Raw genomic sequence first — 26,839 nt, 5'->3', positions numbered from 1 at the left:
TCACAGGTTCAGGAGTGTCTGTAAAATCACAACATTTACCTGAAACTAAACCTACAAATAGCACTGTTGGGAGATTTGGAAAGCCATTGTCAACCAATCAACAATATAGTAACACTCTTAGTAAAAATATTTATCATTAATTTACAATCTGTAGATTAGCAAGGTTCAGAATGTACATGAAACATCACAGTTGAAATATACACTATGTGTACAAACATGAAGGACACCTTCTGGATATTGAGTTGCTTAAGCCTCTCTACTACTAGTGCATAATGTTGTTAAAGGCAGCACACACAGTCAGTCACGCAATAGTTTCCCCAATGCACATGACTGGGGAATTTTCAGGCATCATAGATGTACACCCTCTTCTCAGTTAACTACAAGGAATCCAGATGACATTACAACCTGTCAAAACATGGATTGGACCCGACATAGTATATACAGTTGCAATAGATTCATAGATTTCAGCTACTTTGGATGAATTTCTTCGCAACGCATGTTCATTAGTTTGGAGTGGACAAGACAACTAATCTCTAAGATTGCAACCGATTTGCACCAAAAAGTGAGGAGACTATTACAGTATTTGTGTGTGGTCTGTATCTGGGGACCAGAGACACACCCCTACACCATGGAATGGAAACAGTCTAAACATGGTTAATATCAACCCTAAAATAACCACAGCCTCGCAATGGTCGATCGGTGAGCATCAGTAGGAGCGTCTAGGACCATGGCATGTGATAGTCCTCAGGCAGAGGAACGTTTATGCAAGACGCAGAGAACACAGATTTATTAGAAGCTGGAAAGGACATCCGTAGTATAGGCTCATTTTTGTGAACAGTGTACCTGCAATGTGGCATGAGAGTGCAAGCTTTCCTTCTGTAAGCTAGACCTGTCTCAGTCATTTCTATTTACGTGGAGTGCTCTGCTCTTTTGCAGCCACAAAATAGCACTATTCACAAGATTCCTGGCTCAGAACAATTAACAATGTTCCTTCTCATTTGATCCATTTTGCTTCATAACAAAATTATCCAGTGAAACTCGTACGAAATCATGAGAAAATAGATTTATTAAAGTATTTTAAATCATTTGAGACAACAACTGTGCAAAACAGAACACAATAAAGCATAACATCCCAACACAGACATATGAAATTGAAATATAAAAAAAGTACAAAATAGAAGTATAAAGTTAATTAGAACAAGAAGCTTCTGCATTAAACTGCTTTGACATTGACTTGGTCTTAAACAGAACTTATAGGATAACAACATATTTGTTGTGAGTCAAAGCTGGTCCAATGTGGCAAGGTTTCCCAAACTCGGTCCTACAACCCGTCCCCCCGTCCCCCCGTCCCCCGTGCATTTTTTTTTTTTGCCCTAGCACTACACAGATTAATCAAATAATCAAAGCTTGACTGTGAGTTGGTTATTGGAATCAGCTGTGTAGTGCTAGGGCAAAAATCTAAACATGCAGCAAGTGGGGGCCCCAGTACCGAGTTTGGGAAACCCTGCTAAATGGAGTCATAGAGGGAGTCTGAGACAGGGAATCAGATATCAGCAGGGTCAGTGCTTCTCTCATTAGGGATGGCCTCAATTGGAGTGGGGACAGTTGGGGGAGAGGACTTCTTCCTGTGAATTAAGCAATTGGACACGATGGTGAGACAAGCCCATGCACCTTTCACTCATATGTCCTCAACAAACTGTTGCACTAAATAATAAAAAAAATGTATGCAACAATGTTAGTTCTTTGAAGAATGATTTAATATTTTGTACAGTAAATTATGACACTCCCAAGTTGTAAACAGAAAAGAAATTGGTTTACATGACTCACATCAGGCGAGTGAGAAGTCTCTGCACTTTCTTCATACTGGGGTCCAGGCAGTACTGCACTCCATTCTTAAGGCTAACACTATCAAGATATAGAATGGTTAAATTTATATTTATTATATTTACTTCGCAATGGTTTTAATTTTAATTGACGTCATCATATTATCATCATAACTGATGAGATTATATATACTCACATGAACTCCAGCCTGTCACAGGAGGGAGTTGGCGGAATGATCTGGATGTCCTCAACAGTGTTCGGAGCGCCAAAGCTGTTCCGCACCTTCCGACACAAACATCGCTGGCTCACAGAACCTATACAGAGAATCAGTGGACAATGAATTGAGTACAGTCGAGCTACTAGGAATTACTAAATCGCAATACAACAACAATTACCATGCTCAAAAAATATTCACATGTAATAAACGTTCCATACCATAGTAATAACAATTATGGTAAAAAGAGGTAGACTCACGCTGGGCGGCTGTGACACAGATGGTGACAGCAAGGAGCAGGAGTATTCTGGTGATCATGGTCATGTGTTCAAGCTGTGGTGTTCTCTGCTGGTCCAACTGTTGGTAGAGATGAGTCTGTCTGGTGTAAAGAGATGGAGGACTGGAGATAAGATTTGAGTGTGTAAAGAGATATATGAAAAGAGACGAGAGAGAGGTACTGTGAGGAGTTGAGAGAAGGGGCCCCTTTTATACACAGCCTTTATCTTTCCAGGGATCAGAAGAAATTTCCCTTTATAATGGAAACTGAAACTAACTAGCAACCGCAAGAAAATGCCCCCCGCTCTTTTCCACCCACTCTTCAACCTCACTTAATTATTACATTTTAGTGTGGATTATAATACATCTGGCTTTTCAAGATTTATAGTAATTCAATTGGTTTTGAGTCACTGTTTTAAAATTATAGTTAAATAAATCGTTTAGTCAGAGGAATGGTGACAAATACAATTTCTATAGATCAGAGGAATTAACAAAATCCCTAATCTGAGTTTCTGGAAAATATGTATATGCCTTTAAATCATATTATTATTTATTATTTCAAATTCTCTGTGGAATATGATTTTTCAGCTCAGTAGGCCTATTACAATGTTATGTTAATTTAATCTGTTTAGTAGTAACTGAATAGAATTAGGAACTGAAATAATGGATAGAAATATAATTTCAGAACTATCTATGACTGGGATGTATTTTCAATCATCATTTGCTGTATGTTTAATGTCATACATCAAACAATTGTTTCAGAGATGGGCTAAAAATATATTGTGTTTGTTGTGTGCGTGCATCTTTATGTGACGGTGGAGGGTAAGTGTTAAGGGGTTTCAGACCGTTCCATTGCGAAGGGAGTCTTTGCCGAAGTGCTCTCATCACACATCATTAACACATGTAGTATCTCTGCAGATGAACCTCCTCTAATATTTCCAGTGTAAGAAGCTTTATAATTCTCACCTTTCTGTTCCCCATCAAAAAACATGTCACACATTTTTCCACCAACTGTACATTTGTTGAGTTATGTGGTCATTGACAAACTGAGTTTTGTCTCTAGGGCTCCCGAGTGGCGCAGTGGTAGAGGCATCACCACAGACCCTGATTCGATTCCAGGCTGTATGTCACAGCTGTCGTGGAAGAGAGAATGGGACCAAGGCTCAGCGGGTTGCGTGCTCAACATATTTATTATAAAAAATGCGAACACCACGGAAAAACAATAAACAAACTAACGACAGTAACAGAGCAGCAGGGTCAACAAAAGCAGTGCTCTCAAACAACTACCCACAAGTGACAAGCAAAACACACACCTATTTATAGGACTCCCAATCAGAGGCAACTAGAAACACCTGCCTCCAATTGAGAGTCCAGCACCCAACCTACACATAGAAAAACTACCCTAGAAAAACTACCCTAGAACATACACATAGAAATACAAACATAGACCAGTGACCAAAAAACCCCTGTAATACATAAATAAACTACCCTCTGCCACGTCCTGACCAAACTACAATAACAAAATATCCTCTATACTGGTCAGGACGTGACACTGTATCACAACTGGCTGTGATTGGGAGTCCCATAGGACGGTGCACAATTGGCCCAGCGTTGGCCGGTGTAGGCCGTCATTGTAAATATGAATTTGTTCTTAATTAACTGACTTGCCAAGTTAAATAAAGGTTAAATAATTTAATACATCTAGCTCACATCACGTGTGTAAGCTTGATCAGTTGTAATTGCGATAAAGAGACTTTATGAAGAGGTGGGCTTACCATTTTTTTATTGCATATTCTTTCGTTGGGACTAATTAAAGTTCCTTCAGAAACTATTCACACCCCTTGACTTTTTCCAAATTCTGTTGTGTTACAGCGGACTTAAAAATTTAATAAATTCTGATTTTGTGCCAATATCCCACAATGTCGAAGTGGAATGTTTTTTTTCTGAAATTAACAAAACATTTAAGCTGAAATGTCTTGAGTCAATAACTATTCAACTCCTTTGTTATGGCAACCCTAAATAAGTTCAAGAGTAAACATTTGCTTAACAAGTCACACAATAAGTAGCATGGACTCACTATTTAAGAAATAATTGTGGTTAACATGATTTTTTTTATGATTACCCCATCTATATACCCAACACAGTGCATTTAGAAAGTCTTCAGACCCCTTCACTTTTCCCACATTTTCTTACGTTACTGCTGTATTCAGTAATGGATTAAAACATTATTTTTTCTCTCATCAAGCTACACAAAATACCCAAAATGACAAAGCAAAAACCTGTTTTTAGACATTTTTGCAAATGTATAAAAAAAATATATATTATATTTACATAAATATTCAGACCCTTTACTCAGTATTTTGTTGAAGCACCTTTGGCAGCAATTACAGCCCTGAGTCTTCTTGGGAATGACGCTACAAGCTTGGCAAACCTGTATTTGTGTAACGGCTGTCGTATTGTAGAGATGACCAAGGCGCAGCGGGTTGCATGTTCATCATTATATTTAATGAATAATGATAACACGAAACAAAACAATAAACAAAGAACGACAGGTGACAGTTTCACAGGTTACAATAATCACTAGCAGTGCGAAATACAACTACCCACAAATCCCCAGGTGAAAACACGCAACTAATATATGACTCCCAATCAGGAACAACGACGTACAGCTGTTCCTGATCGGGAGCCACACAGACCACACAGAAATAAACAAACTAGAAAACCAACCTAGAATACAAAACCCAGAACATACACCAAAACCCCGTAATACTTAAATAAAACACCCCTCTACAATACACATAACCCCCGAACCACATAAAACAAATACCCTCTGCCACGTACTGACCAACCTACAAATACAAATAACCCCTATACTGGTCAGGACGTGACAGTTTGGGGAGTTTCTCTGTCAGGTTGGATGGGCAGTAACGCTGCACAGCTATTTTCAGGTCTCTCCAGAGATGTTCGATCGGGTTCAAATCTCAGGCTCTGGCTGGGCCACTCAAGGTCATTAAGTGACTTGTCCCCAAGCCACTCCTGCGTTGTCTTGGCTGTGTGCTTAGGGTCGTTGTCCTGTTGGAAGGTGAACCTTTGCCCCAGTCTGAGGTCCTGAGTGCTCTGGAGCAGGTTTCCATCAAGGATCTCTCTGTACTTTACTCCGTTCATCTTTTTGAAATCGGACAGTGTGGTTAGATTAACGAGAGTCTTGTCTTTAAAATGCTGTAAAATAGTCATATGTTTGAGAAATTGAAGTAATAGCATTTCTAAGGTATTTGAATAACGCGCAACAGGATTCCACTGGCTGTTACGTAGGTGGGACGATTTCGTCCCGCCGACCCTAGAGAGGTTAAACAAAGCTGTCCGTTGACTCCATATCGATTTGTTATGGCCATAGACATTTTAACTATTCAAATCAAATCCAACAATAATATCAAAGGGTTAAAAATCAGGGGTTAAAACTAAACTGTCAATTTATGGCGATGATTCAAGTTTTGTTTTAAGTCCACAATCTGGATCACTGCACAGTCTCACTAGATCATTTTTCTCTGGACTAAAACCTAACTATGGTAAGTGCACCATATTACGTATTGGATCATTAAAAGACACAACAGTTAATTATACAGTTACTTGCAAAAGTATTCACCCCCTTGGTGTTTTTCCTATTTTGTGCATTACAACCTGTAATTTAAATAGATTTTAATTTGGATTTCAAGCAATGGACATACACAAAATAGTACAAATTGGTGAAGTGAAATAAAAAAAATAGCTTGTTTCAAAAAATTCTAAATCCTCTTTACTATGAAGCCCCTAAATAAGATCTGGTGCGACCAATTACCTTCAGAAGTCACATAATTAGTTAAATAAAGTCCACCTGTGTGCAATCTAAGTGTCACATAATCTCAGTATATATACACCTGTTCTGAAAGGCCCCAGAGTCTGCAACACCACTAAGCAAGTGGCACCACTAAGCAAGTGGCACCACTAAGCAAACATAGACCAAAATGTTGACAGCGGCACCATACAGGTTGCAAAATAGCTGAGAAGAGATTTTTGATGTTCCGATTCCATGGCACATGGTTTATGAACTGATACACAAAACAACACTTGATTCAAAACTTTTTAAAATTTAAATTATACAAAATTCATTCCACCAACAGAATGTTACGTATATTGGGCATTCAGTACAGTCATCTCAGCTCTGCAGATTTTTCTGCGAAGAGATTCAATCATTTGAGCACTTATTCTGGTATTGCCTCTATGTAGCTTGTTTCTGGTCACAGGTTCAGGAGTGTCTGTAAAATCACAACATTTACCTGAAACTAAACCTACAAATAGCACTGTTGGGAGATTTGGAAAGCCATTGTCAACCAATCAACAATATAGTAACACTCTTAGTAAAAATATTTATCATTAATTTACAATCTGTAGATTAGCAAGGTTCAGAATGTACATGAAACATCACAGTTGAAATATACACTATGTGTACAAACATGAAGGACACCTTCTGGATATTGAGTTGCTTAAGCCTCTCTACTACTAGTGCATAATGTTGTTAAAGGCAGCACACACAGTCAGTCACGCAATAGTTTCCCCAATGCACATGACTGGGGAATTTTCAGGCATCATAGATGTACACCCTCTTCTCAGTTAACTACAAGGAATCCAGATGACATTACAACCTGTCAAAACATGGATTGGACCCGACATAGTATATACAGTTGCAATAGATTCATAGATTTCAGCTACTTTGGATGAATTTCTTCGCAACGCATGTTCATTAGTTTGGAGTGGACAAGACAACTAATCTCTAAGATTGCAACCGATTTGCACCAAAAAGTGAGGAGACTATTACAGTATTTGTGTGTGGTCTGTATCTGGGGACCAGAGACACACCCCTACACCATGGAATGGAAACAGTCTAAACATGGTTAATATCAACCCTAAAATAACCACAGCCTCGCAATGGTCGATCGGTGAGCATCAGTAGGAGCGTCTAGGACCATGGCATGTGATAGTCCTCAGGCAGAGGAACGTTTATGCAAGACGCAGAGAACACAGATTTATTAGAAGCTGGAAAGGACATCCGTAGTATAGGCTCATTTTTGTGAACAGTGTACCTGCAATGTGGCATGAGAGTGCAAGCTTTCCTTCTGTAAGCTAGACCTGTCTCAGTCATTTCTATTTACGTGGAGTGCTCTGCTCTTTTGCAGCCACAAAATAGCACTATTCACAAGATTCCTGGCTCAGAACAATTAACAATGTTCCTTCTCATTTGATCCATTTTGCTTCATAACAAAATTATCCAGTGAAACTCGTACGAAATCATGAGAAAATAGATTTATTAAAGTATTTTAAATCATTTGAGACAACAACTGTGCAAAACAGAACACAATAAAGCATAACATCCCAACACAGACATATGAAATTGAAATATAAAAAAAGTACAAAATAGAAGTATAAAGTTAATTAGAACAAGAAGCTTCTGCATTAAACTGCTTTGACATTGACTTGGTCTTAAACAGAACTTATAGGATAACAACATATTTGTTGTGAGTCAAAGCTGGTCCAATGTGGCAAGGTTTCCCAAACTCGGTCCTACAACCCGTCCCCCCGTCCCCCGTGCATTTTTTTTTTTTGCCCTAGCACTACACAGATTAATCAAATAATCAAAGCTTGACTGTGAGTTGGTTATTGGAATCAGCTGTGTAGTGCTAGGGCAAAAATCTAAACATGCAGCAAGTGGGGGCCCCAGTACCGAGTTTGGGAAACCCTGCTAAATGGAGTCATAGAGGGAGTCTGAGACAGGGAATCAGATATCAGCAGGGTCAGTGCTTCTCTCATTAGGGATGGCCTCAATTGGAGTGGGGACAGTTGGGGGAGAGGACTTCTTCCTGTGAATTAAGCAATTGGACACGATGGTGAGACAAGCCCATGCACCTTTCACTCATATGTCCTCAACAAACTGTTGCACTAAATAATAAAAAAAATGTATGCAACAATGTTAGTTCTTTGAAGAATGATTTAATATTTTGTACAGTAAATTATGACACTCCCAAGTTGTAAACAGAAAAGAAATTGGTTTACATGACTCACATCAGGCGAGTGAGAAGTCTCTGCACTTTCTTCATACTGGGGTCCAGGCAGTACTGCACTCCATTCTTAAGGCTAACACTATCAAGATATAGAATGGTTAAATTTATATTTATTATATTTACTTCGCAATGGTTTTAATTTTAATTGACGTCATCATATTATCATCATAACTGATGAGATTATATATACTCACATGAACTCCAGCCTGTCACAGGAGGGAGTTGGCGGAATGATCTGGATGTCCTCAACAGTGTTCGGAGCGCCAAAGCTGTTCCGCACCTTCCGACACAAACATCGCTGGCTCACAGAACCTATACAGAGAATCAGTGGACAATGAATTGAGTACAGTCGAGCTACTAGGAATTACTAAATCGCAATACAACAACAATTACCATGCTCAAAAAATATTCACATGTAATAAACGTTCCATACCATAGTAATAACAATTATGGTAAAAAGAGGTAGACTCACGCTGGGCGGCTGTGACACAGATGGTGACAGCAAGGAGCAGGAGTATTCTGGTGATCATGGTCATGTGTTCAAGCTGTGGTGTTCTCTGCTGGTCCAACTGTTGGTAGAGATGAGTCTGTCTGGTGTAAAGAGATGGAGGACTGGAGATAAGATTTGAGTGTGTAAAGAGATATATGAAAAGAGACGAGAGAGAGGTACTGTGAGGAGTTGAGAGAAGGGGCCCCTTTTATACACAGCCTTTATCTTTCCAGTGATCAGAAGAAATTTCCCTTTATAATGGAAACTGAAACTAACTAGCAACCGCAAGAAAATGCCCCCCGCTCTTTTCCACCCACTCTTCAACCTCACTTAATTATTACATTTTAGTGTGGATTATAATACATCTGGCTTTTCAAGATTTATAGTAATTCAATTGGTTTTGAGTCACTGTTTTAAAATTATAGTTAAATAAATCGTTTAGTCAGAGGAATGGTGACAAATACAATTTCTATAGATCAGAGGAATTAACAAAATCCCTAATCTGAGTTTCTGGAAAATATGTATATGCCTTTAAATCATATTATTATTTATTATTTCAAATTCTCTGTGGAATATGATTTTTCAGCTCAGTAGGCCTATTACAATGTTATGTTAATTTAATCTGTTTAGTAGTAACTGAATAGAATTAGGAACTGAAATAATGGATAGAAATATAATTTCAGAACTATCTATGACTGGGATGTATTTTCAATCATCATTTGCTGTATGTTTAATGTCATACATCAAACAATTGTTTCAGAGATGGGCTAAAAATATATTGTGTTTGTTGTGTGCGTGCATCTTTATGTGACGGTGGAGGGTAAGTGTTAAGGGGTTTCAGACCGTTCCATTGCGAAGGGAGTCTTTGCCGAAGTGCTCTCATCACACATCATTAACACATGTAGTATCTCTGCAGATGAACCTCCTCTAATATTTCCAGTGTAAGAAGCTTTATAATTCTCACCTTTCTGTTCCCCATCAAAAAACATGTCACACATTTTTCCACCAACTGTACATTTGTTGAGTTATGTGGTCATTGACAAACTGAGTTTTGTCTCTAGGGCTCCCGAGTGGCGCAGTGGTAGAGGCATCACCACAGACCCTGATTCGATTCCAGGCTGTATGTCACAGCTGTCGTGGAAGAGAGAATGGGACCAAGGCTCAGCGGGTTGCGTGCTCAACATATTTATTATAAAAAATGCGAACACCACGGAAAAACAATAAACAAACTAACGACAGTAACAGAGCAGCAGGGTCAACAAAAGCAGTGCTCTCAAACAACTACCCACAAGTGACAAGCAAAACACACACCTATTTATAGGACTCCCAATCAGAGGCAACTAGAAACACCTGCCTCCAATTGAGAGTCCAGCACCCAACCTACACATAGAAAAACTACCCTAGAACATACACATAGAAATACAAACATAGACCAGTGACCAAAAAACCCCTGTAATACATAAATAAACTACCCTCTGCCACGTCCTGACCAAACTACAATAACAATGCTGGTCAGGACGTGACACTGTATCACAACTGGCTGTGATTGGGAGTCCCATAGGACGGTGCACAATTGGCCCAGCGTTGGCCGGTGTAGGCCGTCATTGTAAATATGAATTTGTTCTTAATTAACTGACTTGCCTAGTTAAATAAAGGTTAAATAATTTAATACATCTAGCTCACATCACGTGTGTAAGCTTGATCAGTTGTAATTGCGATAAAGAGACTTTATGAAGAGGTGGGCTTACCATTTTTTTATTGCATATTCTTTCGTTGGGACTAATTAAAGTTCCTTCAGAAACTATTCACACCCCTTGACTTTTTCCAAATTCTGTTGTGTTACAGCGGACTTAAAAATTTAATAAATTCAGATTTTGTGCCAATACCCCACAATGTCGAAGTGGAATGTTTTTTTTCTGAAATTAACAAAACATTTAAGCTGAAATGTCTTGAGTCAATAACTATTCAACTCCTTTGTTATGGCAACCCTAAATAAGTTCAAGAGTAAACATTTGCTTAACAAGTCACACAATAAGTAGCATGGACTCACTATTTAAGAAATAATTGTGGTTAACATGATTTTTTTTATGATTACCCCATCTATATACCCAACACAGTGCATTCAGAAAGTCTTCAGACCCCTTCACTTTTCCCACATTTTCTTACGTTACTGCTGTATTCAGTAATGGATTAAAACATTTTTTTTTTCTCTCATCAAGCTACACAAAATACCCAAAATGACAAAGCAAAAACCTGTTTTTAGACATTTTTGCAAATGTATAAAAAAATATATATTATATTTACATAAATATTCAGACCCTTTACTCAGTATTTTGTTGAAGCACCTTTGGCAGCAATTACAGCCCTGAGTCTTCTTGGGAATGACGCTACAAGCTTGGCAAACCTGTATTTGTGTAACGGCTGTCGTATTGTAGAGGTGACCAAGGCGCAGCGGGTTGCATGTTCATCATTATATTTAATGAATAATGATAACACGAAACAAAACAATAAACAAAGAACGACAGGTGACAGTTTCACAGGTTACAATAATCACTAGCAGTGCGAAATACAACTACCCACAAATCCCCAGGTGAAAACACGCAACTAATATATGACTCCCAATCAGGAACAACGACGTACAGCTGTTCCTGATCGGGAGCCACACAGACCACACAGAAATAAACAAACTAGAAAACCAACCTAGAATACAAAACCCAGAACATACACCAAAACCCCGTAATACATAAATAAAACACCCCTCTACAATACACATAACCCCCGAACCACATAAAACAAATACCCTCTGTCACGTCCTGACCAACCTACAAATACAAATAACCCCTATACTGGTCAGGATGTGACAATTTGGGGAGTTTCTCTGTCAGGTTGGATGGGCAGTAACGCTGCACAGCTATTTTCAGGTCTCTCCAGAGATGTTCGATCGGGTTCAAATCTCAGGCTCTGGCTGGGCCACTCAAGGTCATTAAGTGACTTGTCCCCAAGCCACTCCTGCGTTGTCTTGGCTGTGTGCTTAGGGTCGTTGTCCTGTTGGAAGGTGAACCTTTGCCCCCAAAATCCAAGCGGGCTGTCATGTGCCTTTTACTGAGGAGGGGCTTCTATCTGGCTGCTCTACCATAAAGGCCTGATTGGTGGAGTGCTGCAGAGATGGGTGTCCTTCTGGAAGGTTCTCCCATTTCCACATAGGAACTCTGGAGCTCTGTCATAGTGACCATCGGGTTCTTGGTCACCTCCCTGACCAAGGCCCTTCTCCCCCGATTGCTCAGTTTGGCCGGGCGGCAAGCTCTAGAAAGAGTCTCGGTGGTTCCAAACTTCTTCCATTTAAGAATGATGGAGGCCACTGTGTTCTCGGGGACCTTCAATGCTGCAGAAATGTTTTGGTACCCTACCCCAGGTCTGGTCTTCAAAATAATCCTGTTTCGGAGCTCTACAGCCAATTCCTTGGACCTCATGGCTTGGTTTTTGCTCTGACATGCACTGTCAACTGTGGGACCTTATATAGACAGGTGAGTGCCTTTCCAAATATTGTCAAATCAATTTAATTTAGAAACATCTCAAGGATGATGAGGTTGGATCTACAACATTGTAGTTACTCCACAATACTAACCTAAATGACAGAGTGAAAAGAAGGGGGAAAAAAATTCTAAACATGCATCCTGTTTGCAATATGGCACTAAAGTAATACTCCAAAGAATTGTGCAAAAAAATTAACTTTTTGTCCTGAATACAAAGCATTATGTTTGGGGCAAATCCAACACAACACATCACGGACTACCACTCTTCATATTTTTAAGCAGGTGGTGGCTGCAAAAAGCCTGGATATGCTCGCCATTGGCAAGGGAGTTTCTTTGGGGGATAAAAATAAACGGGATAGAGCTAAACACATGTAAAATCCTAGAGGAAAACCTGGTTCTGTCTGCTTTCCAACAGACACTGGGAGACAATTTCACCTTTCAGCAGGACAATAACCTACATTTCAAGGCCAAATATACACTGGAGTGTCTCACCGAGACAACATTGAATATTCCTGAGAGGCCTAGTTACAGTTTTGACTTAAATCGTCTTGAAAATCTATGGCAAGACATGAAAATGGCTGTGACTAACAACCAACTTGACAGAGCTGGAAGAGTTAAAAAAAATAATGGGCAAATATTGTACAGTCTAGGTGTGCAAAGCTCTTATCCAAAGACTCACAGCTGTAATCGCTGCCAAAGGTGATTCAAATATATACTGACTCAGGGGGTTGAATACTTATCTAATCAAGGTTTATTAGTGTTTTATTTTTCAATAATCTTTAAAAAATGTTAGAATTTTTCTTCCACTTTGACATTACAGAGTATTTTGTATATATCGTAAAAAGAAGAAGACAATTAAATCCATTTTAATCCCAATTTGGAACACAACACAATGTGGAAAATGTCAAGGGGTGTGAATACTTTCTGAAGGCACTGTATACACACCATAGTTAATGATTTGGAGCTACTTAGGGGAGATTCCACCCCCCTTCTCACTTTCGTTTTTTCCACATTTTTTCTTTTGTTTTCACTCTCCCTTTTACTTTCTTTAAAAAAGTATGTTTTTCTTGTAAAAGTGGTTCTGTCACAATTTAAAGATCAGTTTAACCATAAAGATGGGGCAATGCTAGTTTCAGGTCCTGTATGGGTTCGTAGCAGCAGAGTGACCACAGTTCCAGGCTAAAATGGAATGTCCCTGTCTGGATGTCATCGTGGGTGAAAAGGAGTTTGGAGCACACTATGGGAAGTGAAGTAAATAGTTTACAGGAGGTGACATGACAGTTTAGAGAAATTCAAATGAGATGGGGTTGAACATGATAAAATAGCATTACATCAGCTTGTCTATCTTTGGGAGAAGGGATAAGGCTTGGTTAGTAGTTTCAGGGTCAAATGCATTTCAGTTCAATCAATTTAGAACATGCCTGATGTCTTTGGAGGTTATGTATGAGGTCAACCAACACCAAGCTTATTGGAGAAGTTGGGTAAGAGAGTTATGGCCAGCTGATAATGTGCAATGTTGAAGTAAATGTTAACATCATTCAAACCCATAACTTGGTGATGTAAGCAACAGGGTTGGGCTCAATTCTGGAATTGACTCCAATTCAACTCATGAGGTGATTCTAACATGTATTGACTCAGGGGGTTGAATACTTACAGTGAGGGAAAAAAGTATTTGATCCCCTGCTGATTTTGTACGTTTGCCCACTGACAAAGAAATGATCAGTCTATAATTTTAATGGTAGGTTTATTTGAACAGTGAAAGACAGAATAACAACAAAAAAATCCAGAAGAACACCATCCCCACCATCAGACATGGAGGTGGAAACATTATGCTTTGGCGGTGTTTTTCTGCTAAGGGGACAGAACAACTTCACCGCATCAAAGGGGCGATGGACGGGGCCATGTACCATCAAATCTTGGGTGAGAACCTCCTTCCCTCAGCCAGGGCATTGAAAATGGGTCGTGGATGGGTATTCCAGCATGACAATGACCCAAAACACACGGCCAAGGCAACAAAGGAGTGGCTCAAGAAGAAACACATTAAGGTCCTGGAGTGGCCTAGCCAGTCTCCAGACCTTAATCCCATAGAAAATCTGTGGAGGGAGCTGAAGGTTCGAGTTGCCAAACGTCAGCCTCGAAACCTTAACGACTTGGAGAAGATCTGCAAAGAGGAGTGGGACAAAATCCCTCCTGAGATGTGTGCAAACCTGGTGGCCAACTACAAGAAACGTCTGACCTCTGTGATTGCCAACAAGGGTTTTGCCACCAAGTACTAAGTCATGTTTTGCAGAGGGGTCAAATACTTATTTCCCTAATTAAAATGCAAATAAATGTATAACATTTTTGACATGCGTTTTTCAGGATTTTTTTGTTGTTATTCTGTCTCTCACTGTTCAAATAAACCTACCATTAAAATGATAGACTGATCATTTCTTTGTCAGTGGGCAAACGTACAAGGCCCTGAATTGTCAAAGACCCCAACCACCCCAGTCATAGACTGTTCTCTCTACTTCCGCATGGCAAGTTGTACCGGAGCACCAAGTCTAGGACCAAAAGGCTTCTCAACAGCTTTTACCCCCAAGCCATAACACTCCTGAACAGGTAATCAAATGGCTACCCGGACTATTTGCATTGTGTCCCCCCCACCCCCTCTTTACACTGCTGCTACTCTCTGTTTATCACATATGCATAGTCACTTTAACTATACATTCATGTACATATTACCTCAATTAGCCCAACTAACCGGTGCCCCCGCACATTGGCTACCCGGACTATCTGCATTGTGTCCCGCCACCCACCAACCACTCTTTTACGCTACTGCTACTCTCTGTTTATCATATATGCATAGTCACTTTAACCATACCTACATGTACATATTACCTCAATTAGCCCGACTAACCGGTGCCTGTATATAGCCTTGCTACTATTATAGCCTCGCTACTGTTATTATTCACTGTCTTTTTACTGTTGTTTTTTATTTCCTTACTTATCTATAGTTCACCGAATACCTATATTTTACTTAAAAATTGCACTGTTGCTTAGGGCCTGTAAGTAAGCATTTCACTGTAAGGTTGTATTCGGCGCATTTGACAAATAAACTTTGATTTGATGTTTTAGTAATTTAGCAGATGCTGTTATCCAGAATGAAATACAGTAAGTGCATTCATCTTAAGAAAGCTGTGTGAGACAATCACATATCACAGTCAAATATAGAGCAGGGGAGAAAGGGGTAATTGAGCCACCTTTTTTTCTAGGAAACCATACACAAAATTAAGAATAATTAAATATTCATTTTAATAATTAATAATGACCCCAAATTTAGAAGAGGCCATCATTTCATCAAGAAACCACATGGGAAAAGTGGTAAGCAAGTTAGGTCCCAAAAAAATCTTTTATTTTGTTATAGGTTACAAGATCCTGGTATCTAAACCAAAGTATGTAATTGTAATATTGTTCTATACATCATTTTGTGTCTCTATAAGCTTCAATATTATGTCCTAAATCCAGCATGAAAGTGCATCCTTGTAGCTGTGTGGGCTAATACTGTCAACATTTTTGCCTTGGGGTAAGTTGAGCCAATGGTCAGCCAATGGCAAGTTGAGCAAATGTAAGTGTTTTCTTCCCAGGTGTAATGCAGGGCATTCTCACTGGGATATGAGGTAATAACAGGACCTGGCCTATGTTGAAAATGTTTTTAAAAAATACAAAGTTTTAGGTGTCAAGCCTGTGTTAAAAAATGCTTAAAATGCTTAAAACATTAAAAAAAGTGATTGTGCTGTATTTGGGAAATAAAGATAGATATGGTTTTAAAAAGGTAGTGGTAATATTTATTCAATATAGAAATGTGTAGGTTGCTTAACATACCCTGTCCTGCAGCTCAACTTACCCCATACCCCGGGACAGTGGTGTAAAGTACTTAAGTAGTACTTTAAAGTATTTTTATTTATGTCATTTTTTGGGGTATCTGTACCTTACTTAACTATTTATTTTTGTTGACAACTTTTACATACACTACATTCCTATACAAAATAATGCACTTTTCACCCTGACACCCAAAAGTACTTGTTACATTTTGAATGCTTAGCAGGACAGGAAAATAGTCTAATTCATGCACTTATGAAGAGAACATCCCCAGTCATCCTTAATTTTGTTGTATTCATGGTTGAACTGTGAGCGACAGACTCCCTACCTTAGAACACATATGATTTACATTTTACGTCATTTAGCAGACACTCTTATCCAGAGCGACTTACAGTAGTGAATGCATACATTTCATACAGTTTCATACATTTTTTTTTTTTTTTTCTGTGCTGGCCCCCCATGGGAATCAAACCCACAACCCTGGTGTTGCAAACACCATGCTCTACCAACTGAGCTACAGGGAAGGCTGTCTCTTAATGTCTCTGATCTGGCAGACTCACTAAACACAAATGCTTTGTTTGTAAATGATGTCTGAGTGTTGAAATGTGCCCCTGGCTATCCATAAATTAATAAATCAAGAAAATCGTGCCATCTGGTTTTCTTAATAAAAGGAATTTGAAATGATTTCTTCTTTTACTTTTGATACTTAAGTACATTTTAGCGATTACATTTACTTTTGATACTAAAGTACATTTAAAACCAAATACTTGTAAATGTACTTAAGACTTTTACTCAAGTAGTATTTTACTGGGTGACTTTCACTTTTACTTGAGTCATTTTCTTTTAAGGTATCTTTACTTTTACTCAAGTATGACAATTGGGTACTTTTTCCACCACTGTCCCAGGGTAAGTTGTGCCAATAGACCACTTTTTTGGGGAAAGCTATGGTTTTCAAAACTGTAATGTTTACATATATTCTGATTATTTCCAGGGATACACAACATCCTGAAATATATGTAAATATCTTTGTTAGAAAGATTACTATATTTCCCTAGACTGAGTGATGAATGTAAAAAAAAATTGGCTCAACTTACCCCACTCTTCCGCAAACATTCCATTCCAGCTAAACAATGGATATATAGCGTTTTGCTAAAATAATAATTTGAATATACACCCAAAATCTATGAATACAAAATCTGAGAACAGTAATATTTTACACACACAAGAAAGTACCCATAAGCAATCACTTCTGGTGAATAAACACAAGTGTGAAGAAAATCAAACTCTTCATTTGTACAGACTACACCTAATATAGAATAGAAGAGGCATTTGAATTTCATTGAATTTCACTGAATTCAATTCTATAGTATTTCCTTTAATTCAAATTCGAATTGCAATTCGGTATCCTGTTTACTACTTCAATACACCCAACTGTAATAAGCAAGCATCGTGACCTTGGTTTGACCAACTAAGACATTGGAAACAATTTGTACTTCAGAAATTGTCAGTGTGTCCCAACCTCTGTGGAGCAAAGTTCAGCGCCAGAGCTAGCTTTAGAGAAGTGGTTACTGTGTTGGATGAGACATCTCTACTGAGTCAACATGCACTGTGTAGGGTGAGGTAAGTCTAGCCACCAGCCACACACTGCCTTTATAAATGTAGGCTAGTTGGGGCCTCCCTTATTCAAAAATCACTGAAGCTGGAGACCCATATCTCCCTCACTAGCTTTAAGCACCAGCTGTCAGAGCAGCTCACAGATCACTGCACCTGTACATAGCCCATCTGTAAACAGCCCATCCAACTACCTCATCCCCATACTGTATTTATTTATTTATCTTGCTCTTTTGCACCCTAGTATCTCTACTTGCACATTAATCTTCTGCACATCTACTATTCCAGTGTTTAATTGCTATATTGTAATTACTTCACCACCATGGCCTTACCTCCCTTATCTTACCTCATTTGCACTCACTGTATATAGATTTTTCATTTTCTACTGTATTATTGACTGTATGTTTGTTTATTCCATGTGTAACTCTGTGTTGTTGTATGTGTTGAACTGCTGTGCTTTATCTTGGCCAGGTCGCAGTTGTAAATGAGAACTTGTTCTCAACTAGCCTACCTGGTTAAATAAAGGTAAAAAAATATATATATATAAAAATAAAAATAAACGCTCTACCCCCTAGGCACTTTATGATGATATAAAGGCACTTAATTAACACCCATAAGTGTGTTGGAATTTGGCATTAGAAGCTGATGGTAAACATTTTTCATAATAATTAAATGTCATTGTTCTTAACAAAAAGGTATTTTAAGACTTTCCATCAGAGCTACATTACAGACTGTTGTGTAATGTGTGTCATATCTCACAGATCTCATGTGGTTAGGCTTTCCATCAGATACAAAAGGTGTTCAAGATTGCTGTGGGCAGATGTAGCTGCAGATAACCCTGATCTTTTTCTATCTCCACTGTAGGCAGCCTTCTGTCAGCTCCCACTTCAATATTTGATATGAGTGAACATTTAATGTTTTATGTTTAGTAATGCAGAGTGATGTAGACGGCCCACCTTAGATAGAGCAAATTGACACAATGTTCCTGCTGTCTCATTTTGATGAGAGAGGGGACACACTTTTCAAAAGGAGGATGAGGTCATACTTATGTTTTTATTTTATCACCTACAGACAGGAAAGACGCTTGCACGCTTCCCCCTTCTTTTAGCTGTCTGTAGAACTAAAGCAGGATATTAACATCATGAAACTGCACATATTTCCAAACCACTAAACAGCAAAAGCCCCCTTCCTATACAGAAACCACAGAGAAACAGCTATAGCATCATCATCTCTTCCCCCACAGTGCATATGACTGTGTAAGTGATTTACTGTAAACTGGACTGACATTTGGACTGAAATTTGGGTATTCATCTAATAGATAATGAATGATCAAAAACATAAGATCAGTCCATACACAAATGTAATGTATGTCAGTCACTTTATCTTATTTGTTTTTCAGACAGGGTCGACCAGGTTGCACAAAACAGTGTGTGCCTGTGTGTGTGTGTATGTGCGCATGTGCCAGTGTGGTTGTTGTCTCTGTGGTGTATGATTAGCATGGGTATGCTTGTGCATGTGCACGCGTTTGTAATGCCTTAGCTTCATGTCCACAACCCAGTTCAACCCAGTTCAACCCTAACCCTAACCCAAGCCATAACCCCAACCCTTACAAAAGCCTGCACACACTTCAGGTTATGGATTGATCACCACTGATGTAAAGGGAGTTTTGCCTGCATATTTAGGGCTCTATTCAATTCAACCCGCATTGCAGTATTTAAGCAGTATACCTATTTTTCCAACAGTCAAATTAACTCACAGACTGGTCTTGGTTACTGTATAAAAACCTACAGCTTCTACCAGAGTGACCCCCTCACATGCTTTCACTTTTCAGAATTAGGTAGTGTGTGGGAACAGGATTAATATTGTAAATAAAGACACTGCCTAAACATTGCTATGGAGGGTTTGAATGAATCCCAGCCTAAGGGCTCTAATCAGTCTGTATCGCTGGAGATTTACAGATTGCCCTCTAGCAATGTAAAGGTAACTTCAGATTGAACTGACATATGGAGCATTTACCGTGAATTTAGTCTCTGCTAACTCTGTAACATTGCCTTTAAATTTCAATCACGCTGTAATGCTGGATTTCCGCGATATGCATTGAATAGAGCCCTAAGAGAAATCCCATGCAGCCTCGTTTACAAGTTCAAACACTGGAATGTGAGATGTAATCCACAGCTCGATTAGGCTGATAGAAATCCTCATTATTTAGTTGTTTGAGTTTCAATTTGAGCGTAACTATTTCTATATAGCCTACACTTTCTCATTCTGAACTTCTAACTGGAGTCGGGTGAGTGTGACTTCATGACAATGATCAAGAGCAGCTGCTCACCAATTTCACACCTCCAATGCAGTTACGCCTACACCTCAAACACCGCCAAAACATCAGCTCCCCGGGTGTCTGCTATCGCCGGTTAACGCTTAATCTGATTGAATCTAGGGGCTCTATTTAATCACTGAAATTTGACTGCATGAATTTTACAACAACCATGTGATCGAAGGTCATGAAATTCCAAATCAAATCGTATTGGTCACATACACATGGTTAGCAGATGTTATTGCGAGTGTAGCAAAGTGATTGTGCTTCTAGTTCCAATAGTGCAGCAATATCTAATATGTAACTTAACAATTTCACAACAAATACCTAATACACATAAATCTAAGTAAAGGAATGGAATAAAAATATATACACATAAATATTTGGATGAGCAATGACAGAGCGGCATAGTGAAGATGCAATAGATGGTATAAAATACAGTATATAGATATGGGATGAGTGATGCAAGATATGTAAACATTATTAAAGTGACATTATTAAAGTGACTAGTGATCCATTTATTAAAGTGGCCAATGACTTCAAGTCTGTATGTAGGAAGCACCCTTGTGGGGCCCCAGTGTTGAGGATCAGCGAAGTAGAGGTGTTGTTTCCTACCTTCACTACTTGGTGGCAGCCCATCAGGAAGTCCAGGACCCAGTTGCACAGAGCGGGGTTGAGACCCAGGGCCTCAAGCTTAATGACGAGCTTGGAGGGTACTATGGTGTTGAATGCTGAGCTATAGTCAATGAACAGCATTCTTACATCGACTGCAGTCCACTTTAATATTCTGCATTTGCTCACCAGCTGTCACCTGCATTGTGGAAGGCACTCTTTGTCAACCAATCACCAGTGTTTTCATTTGACTGCAATGTGACCAAAGACGTGACTAAACAGGAAGCAACTTTGGCTCAATTTTTATGCATGCAGTGGATATGTACAAATGAATGTGATATTTGAGTCTCTCTCTCCCCAATTGATAGTTCAATGTTCACACATATATTTACAGTTTGTGAGTGTGTGATATGGGGGTTAGAGACATGTTTACTTGCTTACAGAGCCGCAAGATGAACTGCCCCTCCATACCTTCAGGATATGCTCAAACCCTACACCCCAACAACTGTGGTCTCTTGGTCCTCCCACCCCTATGGGGTGCAGCTCCGGCTCAGCCCAGTCCAAGTTCTTCTCTGACCTGGCGCTCCAATGGGTGGAACCAGCTTCTCCTTGAAGCTAGGACAGCAGAGTTGCTGCCCCGTAGGTTTGGGCAGTATCTAGATTTTCATATCGTCATACTTTCCTACTCTCATACCGGGATATATGGTATTTCTGGCTTATTGCACAAGGGGGTGCCAAAAAAAGTGCAAAAAAGCCAATTGGGTGTCTATTACCAGAATGCTAACATAATTATCACAAGTAATAGTGAATTTCAATGGACGCTTTTAGCTAAATATGCTAACGAGCACAGATGAAAATAAACAAATTGCAAAGACAGGCAATCCAGCTCACAGTTATACATATATAAGTAGGAGCCACCGAATGTCATTGTTTTGGTGAGTTTGGACATTTACAAGCAAATGTGAACGAGACATTGTGCAAATGAACAAAGTTTGGATGCATGCTTGTCTGAAGGAAGAACAGTACTGGTTCTGCAGCAGCATGTGTAGGCTACATGCTGTGTCTGTGTGGAGTCTGGAGTCACTAGGGCAATGGACCTGCCGGCTCTGCTTGGAGAAGAGGGGAGAGGAGAAGACGGGCCAAGAACAGAGAGGAGAAAAAATGCAAGGAAATCAAGATAGTGGCAGCTGTACAAATAACTAATCCAAAGGGCTTTGACTTCTCAAACACGGCACGAAGCTAAGACAATACGATGCCCCATCACCTTATTAATTCAGGCACTTACATAGATTAAATAGAAAATTCAATTTAGGGGTTGAGTTAATGCAGAATTCTGCATTTTTCACGCAGGAAAAAAATATAAAACGCATACGAGATATCTTGCTGTGTTTTTATTAAACGCAGATGTAAAACGCTTCTTATTGTAATATCTGCTCAGCATCAGACACATTTCATGCTTCAGTTGCACTTCTCAACTCAGATGAGAATTCACAAATGCGCATTCTATCAGGAGAGCTCTCTGACTGATGTGTAGCCAGCCTACTTTTCTCTGTAAAATGCAAGATTAACATGAGGAAATGTACTTGGCTACATTCTTTCTATGATAAACATTAGAAATATTATGGCCATTAATCGTTTTTGTGCCGAATGTGTTGCACTAATGTATTTTCTGTGAAGGAAAACTATAGTTGCGCATCCCTGATCACTCGATTGAAGAAGAAAAAAAATTTGAAACGTGACCCCTGTCAATACACAGCTGGACTCAGCTGCTCCCACATTCTCCCATTGTGCAATTTACAAACTTTCTCAACTGTTCTAGGGAACTAAGGTAAGCTTCATAATGTAAAATAATGTGACAGGTGAAATGATGAACACTGTCTGCCTTATCTCCTAACGTATTGCACAGGTTGACTGCAGGTACTGTTTTTACCCAAATTAGTGGTTACAAATATTAAAATGTATTGAATAACTTCAAAGAAGTCATTTTAACCATATTGAAGATATTGAAAAACCATCCCGTGGCTTTTTTAAAATACCCCAGTATAAGGTATACAGTTGAAATCGGAAGTTTACATACACTTAGGTTGGAGTCATTAAAACTCGTTTTTCAACCACTCCACACATTTCTTGTTAACAAACTATAGTTTTGGCAAGTCGGTTAGGACATCTACTTTGTGCATGACACAAGTCATTTTTCCAACAATTGTTTACAGACAGATTATTTCACTTATAATTCACTGAATCACAAATCCACAGGGTTAGACGTTTACATACACTAAGTTGACTGTGTCTTTACACTTTAAAAATGATGTCATGGCTTTAGAAGGTTCTGATAGGCTAATTGACACCATTTGAGTCAATTGGAGGTGTACCTGTGGATGTATTTCAAGGCCTAACTTCAAACTCAGTGCCTCTTTGCTTGACATCATGGGAAAATCTAAAGAAATCAGCCAAGACCTCAGAAGTCTGGTTCATCCTTGGGAGCAATTTCCAAACGCCTGAAGGTACCACGTTCATCTGTACAAACAATAGTACGCAAGTATAAACACCATGGGACCACGCAGTTGTTATACCACGCTGGAAGGAGACGCATTCTGTCCCGAATCCCGGATCAGTGGGGTGGCTGAGCAGCCAGCCTGTGTAATCAGATTTACACAGTGTGCTCCACAATGCACAGAGGGCTAATGGCTGCTGCCTCCTCACAATTGCCTGTGCACCTGTATATTTTCTTGCCATGTTTGAGGCGCCATTGTAAGTCTGCCCACGTAAGCCAGACATGGGCAAATTGAGCCTCAACAACACATCAGTTGCCACTTTCGCAATGCCCTCGCCTGTTGTCTCCGACACCCTGTATAGCCCAATAAACTCATCATGAGGGACAAGGTCATGGTCAACATAGCGCAGGCAGACACTCTCCTGTTCAGCACCAGAGACATCTTGAGTACCATCAACAATTACTGAAAATTGTACAATCGGAAGAGACCTAATCTCAGCTGCAATGCCTCGAATGACTGTATTGGCCATGATGTTCAAAATTTCATTCTGTACTTTGAGGCCTGTGAACGTTGTGGTACGCTCTGTTAACCACTTCAGTAAAATGGGATCATCCTCTTCTGCCCTAAGTTTCAAGAGCTGGTATAAATTCCCACTGTCATCCGTGTGGCCTTTAAAGGCTTGTCCCTGTCTTACTACATGTCGCACCGAACTAACAATTTTCATCAAGCAATGTCTTGCGTCCTCCTGCTGTTTACCCCACGCGCTGGATAACTGGGCACTGATTGGATTTAGCTGGTGTGCTGTTACAGTTACAAAGTGGCGGTGGGTTTGGCAGTTTTGATGTGCTGTGAATTTTTCAATGGCTTTTCTCCAGTTCCTAAATCCTGCACTAATGAAGGCAGCATCTGCTCTTTGGCCAAAAGGTGGCTGGCTTGAAAACCCTTGACTACAGTGAAAACACAACACTCCTTTTACTGATGGATTATAATGTAGCCAGGGGAAATTGTGAAACCATCTCTCTTGAAACGTCAACACTCTGTTGGCAAGAGTTTGCGGTTCTATAAATTGTGGGTGTGGCTGATATGGTTTTGTGCCATCACTGAGGTAACTGGACAACGATGTGCCACTGTCCACTATACTGGTGCTGCTGGCAACAAGGTTGACACCTGGTCCTGCCGTGGCTGTGACATTGTCCTCTGAAATCTCTCTCCCTGGCTCTTTCCCTTTCACCACCCTCACTGACTCACAGTCTGTCCCCTAGAAAATAAATAAGGTGTTTGCCGTACTTCTAACTACCGGTACCCAAAACTACACAATGAATCACAACAGCAATATCATTGCCTTAAACAAATCTTAGTTTAGAAACCAGTTGAAGTTGAGAGTGGGGGTATCCATGGCATTTTCCAATTATGTCCCTATTTTACAAGTCTAAAAAAAGAGAACCTGTCATAATGTTGCCAAACAAAGACTCAACAAACTTACCTGAGACTCCTTGTCTCTGCCAGTCTGTCCCTGCCTATCTGTGCACAGCTGTGCTGTCTGTGTGCCATATGTTGCCGGCTCTGCCTAATGATATCATTGTGAAACATTTCTATTAGCATTTCACTTCTTTCTTATGAACATTTTATCAACTAGTCTTTGAGATATTAGGCTACTAGGGTACTTACTTTGCATTTTGGTGTCCTGAAAAATACTCTGCCATTTTACTACCTGGCTGGCTACACACACACACACACACACACACACACACACACACACACACACACACACACACACACACACACACACACACACACACACACACACACACACACACACAGTGTGCAGGTTATTTACAGTAGGAGATGGGCTTTTATCATCTATTATCTTCTATCATTCTATATGGGCTTCGATCGAAAAGGTAGCTAGCAAATGTGAAACGGATTGCAGTGACAAGGGTTGAAAGCTGTGAGTTCACCATTTACACAACGTATGCTGCAACGTTCTGTCATTTTAATATAGTTTATGTTTCATATTGGCTGGCTTCCAACAATAGCTGAATTTGCAGAGCTAGCGAGCACCAATTCCGTTTCTGTGGTGTTTGCTATAATCTTTGCTGTCGTCAGTTTACTCCAAGATCGGCACACAGGTGCTTCAAAGTCCCCTACAGATAATTTAGCTTCTGCAACGAGACCATTAAATATACACTGCTCAAAAAGATAAAGGGAACACTTAAACAACACAATGTAACTCCAAGTAAATCACACTTCTGTGAAATCAAACTGTCCACTTAGGAAGCAACACTGATTTACAATACATTTCACATGCTGTTGTGCAAATGGAATAGACAACAGGTGGAAATTATAGGCAATTAGCAAGACACCCCCAATAAAGGAGTGGTTCTGCAGGTGGGGACCACAGACCACTTCTCAGTTCCTATGCTTCCTGGCTGATGTTTTGGTCACTTTGAATGCTGGCGTTGCTTTCACTCTAGTGGTAGCATGAGACGGAGTCTACAACCCACACAAGTGGCTCAGGTAGTGCAGCTCATCCAGGATGGCACATCAATGCGAGCTGTGTCTGTCAGCGTAGTGTCCAGAGCATGGAGGCGCTACCAGGAGACAGGGCAGTACATCGGGAGACGTGGAGGAGGTCGTAGGAGGGCAACAACCCAGCAGCAGGACCGCTACCTCCGCCTTTGTGCAAGGAGGAGCAGGAGAAGCACTGCCAGAGCCCTGCAAAATGACCTCCAGCAGGCCACAAATGTGCATGTGTCTGCTCAAACGGTCAGAAACAGACTCCATGAGGGTGTTATGAGGGCTGACGTCCACAGGTGGGGGTTGTGCTTACAGCCCAACACCGTGCAGGACGTTTGGCATTTGCCAGAGAACACCAAGATTAGCAAATTCGCCACTGGCGCCCTGTGCTCTTCACAGATGAAAGCAGGTTCACACTGAGCATGTGACAGAGTCTGGAGATGCCGTGGAGAACGTTCTGCTGCCTGCAACATCCTCCAGCATGACCGGTTTGGCAGTGGGTCAGTCATGGTGTGGGGTGGCATTTCTTTGGGGGGCCGCACAGCCCTCCATGTGCTCGCCAGAGGTAGCCTGACTGCCATTAGGTACCGAGATGAGATCCTCAGACCCCTTGTGAGACCATATGCTGGTGCGGTTGGCCCTGGGTTCCTCCTAATGCAAGACAATGCTAGACCTCATGTGGCTGGAGTGTGTCAGCAGTTCCTGCAAGAGGAAGACATTGATGCTATGGACTGGCCCGCCCGTTCCCCAGACCTGAATCCAATTGAGCACACCTGGGACATCATGTCTCGCTCCATCCACCAACGTCACGTTGCACCACAGACTGTCCAGGAGTTGGCGGATGCTTTAGTCCAGGTCTGGGAGGAGATCCCTCAGGAGACCATCCGCAACCTCATCAAGAGCATGCCCAGGCGTTGTAGGGAGGTCATACAGGCACGTGGAGGCCACACACACTACTGAGCCTCATTTTGACTTGTTTTAAGGACATTACATCAAAGTT

The 26,839-nt window shown here is 40.2% G+C and overlaps 2 protein-coding genes across 2 annotated transcripts; both read right to left on the bottom strand.

The window, feature by feature from the left end:
- Positions 1–1,048: 1,048 nt before the first annotated feature.
- LOC115174502 (C-X-C motif chemokine 11-1) lies at positions 1,049–2,516 on the bottom strand. The gene is made up of 4 exons (XM_029733108.1): positions 2,299–2,516; positions 2,021–2,138; positions 1,828–1,905; positions 1,049–1,625 (listed from the first exon to the last, which is right to left on the bottom strand). Exons 1-4 carry the CDS (start codon positions 2,360–2,362, stop codon positions 1,544–1,546), a joined length of 342 nt encoding a protein of 113 aa, XP_029588968.1. The 5' UTR covers positions 2,363–2,516; the 3' UTR covers positions 1,049–1,543.
- Positions 2,517–7,636: 5,120 nt separating this feature from the next.
- On the bottom strand, positions 7,637–9,164 carry LOC115174496 (C-X-C motif chemokine 11-1). Its single transcript, XM_029733095.1, has 4 exons — positions 8,879–9,164; positions 8,601–8,718; positions 8,408–8,485; positions 7,637–8,205 (listed from the first exon to the last, which is right to left on the bottom strand). The coding sequence occupies exons 1-4, from the start codon at positions 8,940–8,942 to the stop codon at positions 8,124–8,126; spliced, it is 342 nt and encodes a 113-aa protein (XP_029588955.1). The 5' UTR covers positions 8,943–9,164; the 3' UTR covers positions 7,637–8,123.
- Between the last annotated feature and the right edge of the window lie 17,675 nt (positions 9,165–26,839).

This window comes from Salmo trutta, chromosome 3 (genome assembly GCF_901001165.1).
Source record: "Salmo trutta chromosome 3, fSalTru1.1, whole genome shotgun sequence".
Taxonomy (NCBI): domain Eukaryota; kingdom Metazoa; phylum Chordata; class Actinopteri; order Salmoniformes; family Salmonidae; genus Salmo; species Salmo trutta.
Note: the sequence above shows the minus strand (reverse complement) of the source record. Positions and strands in the feature narration are given on the sequence as shown.